Here is a 9167-nt window from a genome sequence, read left to right as displayed (position 1 = left end):
TTCCAATGGAAGTCCATGAAACTTGCAATTCTGTTGCATTAGAGAAACTAATTGAGGCTTAAGCTCAAAGTTGTTTGCTCCAATGGCAGGGATAGAGATGCTTCTCCCATAGAAATCAGGAGTAGGTGCAGTAAAGTCACCAAGCACCTTCCTTGCATTGTTGGCATTGTTATTGTTTTCGGCTGCCATAGTTTCTTCTTCTTTGAAGAGCTCTGTTAGGCCCTCTAGAGAGAGTTGTGCTTTAATTTCTCTTAGCTTTCTCTTCAAGGTCCTTTCAGGTTCAGGATCAGCTTCAACAAGAATTCTTTTATCTTTGCTTCTGCTCATATGAAAGAGAAGAGAACAAGAAAGTATGGAATCCTCTATGTCACAGTATAGAGATTCTTTGTGGTGTCAGAGGAAAAGAAGAATAGAAGGAGGAGGTAGAAAAGAGGGAATTCGAACTTATCAAGAGGGACAGAGTTCGAATTGCACCTTGAGAAGGAGTGTTAGTCCCTTAAATAGAAGGATGTGAAAAGAGGGGAAGAATTTTCGAAAATAAATTAAAAAGATTTTGAAATAATAAAAAGCAAATTTTGAAAATTTTATTGAGATTTTTGAAAATTAAGTTTGGGAAAGAAATTAAGTGATTTTGAAAAAAGATTTTGAAATCAGAAATTAAAAAGATATGATTGAAAATTAATTTTTGAAAAAGATGTGATTGAAAAGATATGATTGAGAAGATATGATTGAAAATCAAATTAAAAAGAGAAAGTTTTAAAACTAAAGTTGATTACTTGACTAACAAGAAATTAAAAGATATGATTCTAAAATTTAAAATTTGATCCTTTCTTAATAGGCAAGTAACAACTTGAAAATTTTGAAGTAAATCTTGAATTGAAGCAAGGATTTTTGAAAATAGTAAAAATAAATATAAAATGGAAAAAAAATTGATTTTGAAAGAGATATGATTGAAAAGATATGATTTGAAAAAGATTTGATTTTGAAAAATTATAAAAACTTGAAAAAAATGTGAATTAAAAACAAAATCTTCCCTCTAGTGTCATCCTGGCGTTAAACGCCCACCATTCTGGCGTTTAACGCCCAAATCTCTACCTTTTTGGGCGTTAAACGCCCAGCCAGGGTACCTGGCTGGCGTTTAAACGCCAGTTTTCCTTCTTCACTGGGCGTTTTGAATGCCCAGCTTTTTCTGTTTGATTCCTCTGCTGACTGTTCTGAATCTTCAATTCTCTGTATTATTGACTTGAAAAGACATAGTTTTAAAAATATTTTTGAATTTTTGATGATGGGAATCAATAAAAATGCAACTAAGATCAAATAAACAATGCATGCAAGACTTCAAACTTAAAAATTTGTATACTAAGGACTATAACAATGTAAAAATGCATATGAGAAACAAAAAAACACACAAAACAAGAGAATTTAAAGATCAGAGCAATAAAATCATCAAGAACAACTTGAAGATCAATGAAGAACAATATGTATAAATTCGAAAAATGCAAGAAGAAAAACATGCAATTGACACTAAACTTAAAAATTGATACTAGACTCAAACAAGAAACATAAAATAATTTTGATTTTTATGATTTTATAAATTTTTTTGTGATTTTCGAAACTTATATGAAAAAAGAAAATAAAGAGAATCAAAACTTTTAATGAGAATTCCAGGAATCATGCAATGTTAGTCTAAAGCTTCAGTCTAAAAAGGATTAGACATGTTTGGCCAAGCTTCAGCAGGACATTATATTCAATAGCTAAATTGATGAGAATCAATCAGCTTTTGTGATGGTGGGAACATCACCTTAAAACTCTAGAATTCATTCTTAAAAATTCTGGAAAAAAAATACCTAATCTAAGCAACAAGATGAACCGTCATTTGTCCAAACTCGAACAATCCCTGGCAACGGCGCCAAAAACTTGGTGTACGAAATTGTGATCATCACAATGGCGCCAAAGGCTTGGTGCTCTTAAAAGTGAATCACACTTTGTCACAATTCCGCACAACTAACCAGCAAGTGCACTGGGTCGTCCAAGTAATACCTTACGTGAGTAAGGGTCGATCCCATGGAGATTGTCGGCTTGAAGCAAGCTATGGTCATCTTGTAAATCTCAGTCAGGCGGATTCAAATGGTTATGGAGTTTAAGGTGATGAAAATAAACATAAAGTAAAGATAGAGATACTTATGTAATTCATTGGTGGATTTCAGATAAGCGTATGAAGATGCTTTGTTCCCCTTGAACCTCTGCTTTCCTATTGCCTTCTTCCAATCATTCATACTCCTTTCCATGGCAAGCTTTATGTTGGGCATCACCGTTGTCAATGGCTACTTCCCGTCCTCTCAGTGAAAATGGTCCTGATGCTCTGTCACAACATCGGCTAATCAGCTGTCGGTTCTCGATCATGTCGGAATAGGATCCATTGATCCTTTTGCGTCTGTCACACGCCCCACAATCGCGAGTTTGAAGCTCGTCACAGTCATCCCTTCCCAGATCCTACTCAGAATACCACAGACAAGGTTTAGACGTTCCGGATCTCAGGAATGGCCGCCAATAATTCTAGCCTATACCACAAAGGTTCCAATCTTAGATTAGAAACCCAAGAGATACGCATTCAAGCCATTGCTAGTAGAACAGAGGTGGTTGCCAGGCGCATGTTCATAGGTGAGAATGATGATGAGTGTCATAGATCATCACATTCATCAAGTTGAAGAACGAATGAGTATCTTAGAGAAGAAGTAGGCGTGAATTGAATAGAAAAACAGTAGTACTTTGTATTAATTCATGAAGAACAGCAGAGCTCCACACCTTAATCTATGGTGTGTAGAAACTCCACCGTTGAAAATACATAAGAACAAGGTCTAGGCATGGCCGTGAGGCCAGCCTCCATGGTCTAAGGACTAGGCGTCCAAAGATTCTTTTTTACAATAGCAAAAGGTCCTATTTATAGAAAACTAGTAGCCTAGGGTTTATAGAAATGAGTAATTAATGCATAAATCTTCTTCCGGGCCCACTTGGTGTGTGCTTGGGCTGAGCATTGAAGCATTTTCGTGTAGAGACTTTTTTTGGAGTTAAACGCCAGCTTTTGTGCCAGTTTGGACGTTTAACTCCAACTTTTGTGCCAGTTCCGGAGTTAAACGCCAGAATTCTTGAGCTGACTTGTAACGCCTGTTTGGGCCATCAAATCTCGGGCAAAGTATGGACTATTATATATTGCTGGAAAGCCCAGGATGTCTACTTTCCAACTCAATTAAAAGAGCACCAATTGGGCTTCTGTAGCTCCAGAAAATTCACTTTGAGTGCAGGGAGGTCAGAATCCAATAGCATCTGCAGTCCTTTTTCAGCCTCTGAATCAGATTTTTGCTCAGGTCCCTCAATTTCAGCCAGAAAATACCTGAAATCACAGAAAAATACACAAACTCATAGTAAAGTCTAGAAAAGTAATTTTTATTTAAAAACTAATAAAAACATAATAAAAACTAACTAAAATATATTAAAAACAATGCCAAAAAGCGTATAAATTATCCGCTCATCACTTCTCTATTTATAGATGTGTAAAATTTACATTTTTAACTTCGTTATCTTGAGAAGCTGAGTCATCTAGTATTAAAAATAAAATCATCTGCTCATATTAATGGGTATTCATTTTAATCTTATCACAACACAAATTAATAATTTTAAAACTTTCAAAAATGATAGATCTAGAGACAAAAATATATTTATCCAAATATATATATATATATATATATATATATATATATATTTATATATATACCTTAAGTATTTTTTTCTGCTTTCCATATGTCATTCATATCCATATATAATTAGAGCGTATTTCATCTTTTTTGTATACATATACACTTAGTATATGATCGTTTTCTGAACTTGAGTCATTTTCTATCTCAGATTCTTCTTATAAGATGGAGCAAGAAACAAAGATGTTGGAACAAGTTTCCGGGATGAAACTCACACAGGAGACCAAGAAACTAAGACAGACTTGTTTTAAAGTTAATTACAAAAGGAGAAAACTTTTGGCTTCCAAATCTTATTCATCATCACTTAGCTAAGCTAAGCTACTTGTCTTGTATATTCATATTTTAAGTAGTAAAAACAGCACTTATTAGATGATTTAAATACATTATTAGATATTAACATAGTTTAACGAACTAGATGGTAGATTTGACTAATTAGTGTTTATTGCAAATTTGTAATGCTTGTATTTTGGTAAGTTTTTTAGTAAGACAAGATTTTGTATAGGAGTTATTACTTTTGATTTTTAATAATAAAAAATTATATATTATATTAATATTTTGTTTGAGTTATATAATATTTCATTTATGGATTATGATTTTTTGCTATTGTGAAATTTTAATCACAAAATTATTTATTTAACGTGATAAAAATAACAGTAAAAATTATTTTTTTAAACGATAAAAAATGTCACTATCAGGGTAAAACGGCAATTTAAAAATGCCATTTTAACCAACCAAAACGCTACTGTCAGGGTAAAAATGGCGGTTCAAAAATGCCGTTTTAACCAACTAAAACGCCACTCTGTCAGGGTAATAATGGCGGTTCAAACTATCGTTTTAACCTATCCAAAAACCGCCATATTAACCCTGAAAATAACGGCGGTTTGAAATGCCATTTTAACCAACCAAAGCGCCACTCTGTCAGGGTAATAATGGCGGTTCAAACCACCGTTTTAACGTATCCAAAAACCGCCATTTTAATCCTGGAAATAACGGCAGTTTTAAACCGCCGTTTTAATCTATTCAAAAACCGCCGTTTTAACCTAGGGAATTGTGGTGGTTTTCAGAAAACCACCGTAATAACCAGAATGGCGCCCAGAATTACGTCGCTTTACGAAACCGAAACCGCCGTAATTACCCAAAAAAACCGCCGTTTTTACTCAAATTTTTTGTAGTGTGAGTAGCTGCCAGCTGGCAAAGATAAATTATACTTGGATCTGAGACAAAGTATTTATTCCAATCTTAGATTTATATTAAGCTTATAAGAAAATAAACAATTAATTTGAATTTCTTTATAATGTATATTACGTGTGGTATTGTTTTTATAGGGCATAATCATTCTACTAACTAGCAACAAGTTATAACATTAAGCTAAACTAATAGTATCTTATAAGTTAGAGAATATAATTAGTTCCTTCTCTGTTAGTTGATCTAAGCACCATACAAATATATAGTTTAACAAAAAAGAATAATATATTATTTTACATCATATATATACAAAAATATTTGATAACAAAAAAATTAATAAAAAATAATTAAAATTTATTTTATTTAATATTAAATAAAATAAATTCTGATTTTTTTTATTTCTCTAATATATATATATCAACAAACAGTAGATTTAGTCCATAACAAATTAACAAACATTTTTAAATTATATTATTATTAATTAATAATTATTGAAATTTTATTTTTTTTAAATATAAAATTAATCATTATTAATTGTAATTATATAAAATTAACTAATTAAAAGTTATTTACCTATATTTTTCTTATTTCAATATATTAGACGTTCATTTTCATACATTTTCACATTAAATACATGTATACTATATACTATAATCTTTAATTTATATATGTGTATAATCTTTATGATAGCTTTGTGGCCTTAAGAAAAATTTTCTTAACACAAACAGATAACAAATTCAGCACAATAATATTTTTCGTTTTATGCCTACTGCAGCAACTCATTAAACAGTGACAAATTTTTAAATAAAATTCAAATATATGATAAATTAATTTTTGATCTATCTAATTAAAAAATATCGTGAATAATATAAAAAATTATCCATCAAATTAGCCATCCGTATTAATATCTCCAAACTTCAATAACCTTCAATTACATAATAGTTACCAAAGAGCCTAATTAATATATATATATATATATATATATATATATATATATATATATATATATATATATATATATATATATATATATACCTTTTTGTCTCACCAACCTTCACGCTTATTATTAGATTCTTTGTCTGTGTGATGGTTATATTACTGTATAATAATATGATTTATTTTTTAGTCACATAGACAATGAATATAGTTAGCTTTATTTATTCAACTTTAATAGTAGTTTTTTTTAAAAATATATAATTACTATGTTCAAGATGAATCCTAGTGATGACCTAACTGAGTTTAATGAATTAAATTATGTATGCTAATTAAGTCTATCTCTACATACTCTATTGGAATTTGAATTTTTATTTTAACTTTTCAATATAAAACTTTCACTTTTACATGCAACTTTAGCTAATATACTTTAGAGAAAAACTAAAATAAAATAGAAAACTCGTCTAGATCTCTTTTAAATTTCGGTAAATGCATTTACAAGCAAGCATAATTGTAATATATGTAGATCAACTTAGATCGATTAATTTTTGCATACTTATTTGCATACTAACAAATTTATTTTTATTAAAAATTTGGTCGGATAAATAAATGTGACATAAGGTGTGATATAAGGGTCAATTTTATAAATTTATTATTTGATGACGAATTTTTGTTAAATTTATTTTTTATAGTAAAAATTTATTAATTTTTATATTTTAAATTAAATATTAATTTTTTTTGACAATTAAATACCGAGCTTTTAGACACAGTAACAAAATGTAAACAAGTGAACAACAAACTAAAGCCACTTCATTTTCAAATCTGAATGCTGACCAAACAAAGACTTTTTATATTGTTCCTTTTTATGGTCAACATATAGACTTTAATCATATTTGGGCTTCTCAATGTGATACAAATTCTCTCATAAGTCATAAGTCATAAGTCATGTGACACCAGAACGAACACAATATGTCACGTGAACGTGGGGGCACGGATTTGGTGAGCTGTTGATGTTTGTGGCACTGAAATGTCAGAGTTATTTGACTGAGTGGTGATGAGCATTTTTAATGAAGAGTCATTGAATTATATATGCTTTTTAATTTAATGGTAAAAATTTTTTTGAATTTAAATTCATGTGATTGGCTAGTTGATGTTGTGGGTTCATTTTTTTAGTTATTGTAAAAAATCTGGTGTAATGCCTCAATATTGGAAGTGAGGGTGTTTTGCAAAACTATGGCGGCGGGAGAATTCGCATTCTGCGAATTGTCAGGAGCAGATTCTGCCTGCCACAGCCATGAGGACAATACGCAAAGGGCGGATTGTAATTTTATAATATTTAAGGGACAATACACAGTCTGCGTATTGTGTTTTTTAATATTAAAGGGACAATACACAGTCTGCGTATTGTCAATACACAGACTGTGTATTGTCAATCCACAGACTGCGAATTGCAAAAACACAAATTGCGTATTGTTAATTCGCAAATTGCGTATTGTATTTTCGTAAATAAAAAATTATAATTGAAGTACTATAAAAGGAGGAACGGTATTAGGTTGATTGAGTGTGAGAGTGTTTTATTTTTTGAGAATGTAAGAGTATAAAAATGGAGAGAGGTATTAGTTTGAAAATGTATTATAATGGTCAAATCTTTCCCCAAACATCTGAGGGTGTGAGTTTTGTTTGTGAGAATCCACGTGATATTGTTATTCCTTTTGCAATAACATACGAGGAATTTAAGAGTATACTTTGTCAATGTGGTGATAATCAAGTATTAAAGAGAGTCGTTAATATTTTTTATAGACAGCCTGTTTTAGTGTTCGGTGGTTTCGTTCAGTTTCAAATGATGAATGTGGTTGACGAAGGAAGTATGCAAGGAATGTTTTCGATCTACCAACAAACACGGACACAAGTGTCTATTCTCGAATTGTATGTTGAGTTTGAAGAATTAGTTGAGGTTGATTTACCGAAGGCTAACATCGACTGGACTGTTTATAACAGTGAAAGCGAAGAGGAATTTGAGGGCACCTACCATATTGTTGGTCCAACTGAAGAAGTGGGTGAAGATGATATAATAGTTGAGTCTAACGTAGCAGATGTGGCAAATGCACTGGCGAGCCAATATCCATCTAGAGAGCCTTCTTTCATGCACGCCTTGGATGTAGACGTTATGAATGCACCAGAATTTCCTGAATATATCAATTCAAGTAAGCAGTTATTATTATTATTATATATTATTATTATTATTATTGAATTGTAAAGCAATAGGTAGAATTATTTGTTGTTGTTATTGTTGTAGATCCTGTTGTTGTTTCGGACGGTGAATTTGTTGTTGGCATGGAATTCAGTTCTAGAGAGACTGTTATTGCAGCAATTAAAGATTATACCATTCGCAGGGGAGTGGATTACCGGGTGTGTGAATCTGAGCCAACGACTTTTTATACTAAGTGTGTACAATACGGAACAAGTTGCGATTGACTTATTAGAGCTAGTCTTATTAAGAGAAAGTTTTGTTGGGTTGTAAGGCGATACAATGGTAGTCACACATGCACTAGAACTAGAATTTCTCAAGATCATGCCAAGCTAAATTCAGACATGATTGCAGAGGTGATAAAGCCATTGGTTGAAGCTGATCCATCTTTGAAAGTGAAATCAATAATTGCTGAAGTGCAGTCAAAATTCAATTATACGACAAGTTACCGCAAAGCATGGCTCGCGAAGCAAAAGGCAATTGCAAACCTTTTTGGTGGTTGGGAAGCTTCTTATGAAGCTTTGCCGTCGTGGTTTGAAGCAATGGTACAAAAAGATCCATCAGCAGCAGTCGAGATTGAAACTGCACCAGCATACCAAGGGGATGAGGTAGTCCATGATGTAAGGATACTGACGCGGGTATTTTGGAGCTTTTATCCTTGCATCAGAGCATTTAGGAGCTGCAAGCCAATCGTACAGGTGGATGGGACACATCTGTACGAAAAATATAAAGGAGCTCTACTAGTTGCAGTTTCTCAGGATGGCAATGGCAATATTGTGCCTCTTGCATTTGCCGTTGTTGAGGGTGAGACTTCTGATGCATGGCACTTCTTTCTTACTCATTTACGCACACATGTGGTGACTCGAGATGGTGTTGGGCTTATCTCTGATTGTCACGACTCTATTACCTCAACAATAGCTTGTAGTAATGGATCATGGGAACCTCCAAGAGCTATCCGAATGTTTTGTGTTAGGCACATAGCATCCAACTTTTTGAGAAATTTCAAAGCACCGTATTTACAGAAACTGATAGTCAATATGGGTACGTAG

The 9167-nt window shown here is 32.2% G+C and overlaps 1 protein-coding gene across 1 annotated transcript; it reads left to right on the top strand.

The window, feature by feature from the left end:
• Positions 1 to 8462: 8462 nt before the first annotated feature.
• LOC112743147 (uncharacterized) lies at positions 8463 to 9167 on the top strand. The gene has a single exon (XM_025792360.1). The coding sequence runs from the start codon at positions 8463 to 8465 to the stop codon at positions 9165 to 9167; it is 705 nt and encodes a 234-aa protein (XP_025648145.1).

Source organism: Arachis hypogaea, chromosome 14 (assembly GCF_003086295.3).
Source record: "Arachis hypogaea cultivar Tifrunner chromosome 14, arahy.Tifrunner.gnm2.J5K5, whole genome shotgun sequence".
NCBI classification, from domain to species: Eukaryota; Viridiplantae; Streptophyta; class Magnoliopsida; order Fabales; family Fabaceae; genus Arachis; species Arachis hypogaea.
This window is presented reverse-complemented; position numbering and strand designations above follow the sequence as displayed.

Bases quoted from the DNA above. Each gene is read 5' to 3' on its own strand.
- LOC112743147 (XM_025792360.1), top strand. From the start codon at position 8,463: ATGATTGCAGAGGTGATAAAGCCATTGGTTGAAGCTGATCCATCTTTG.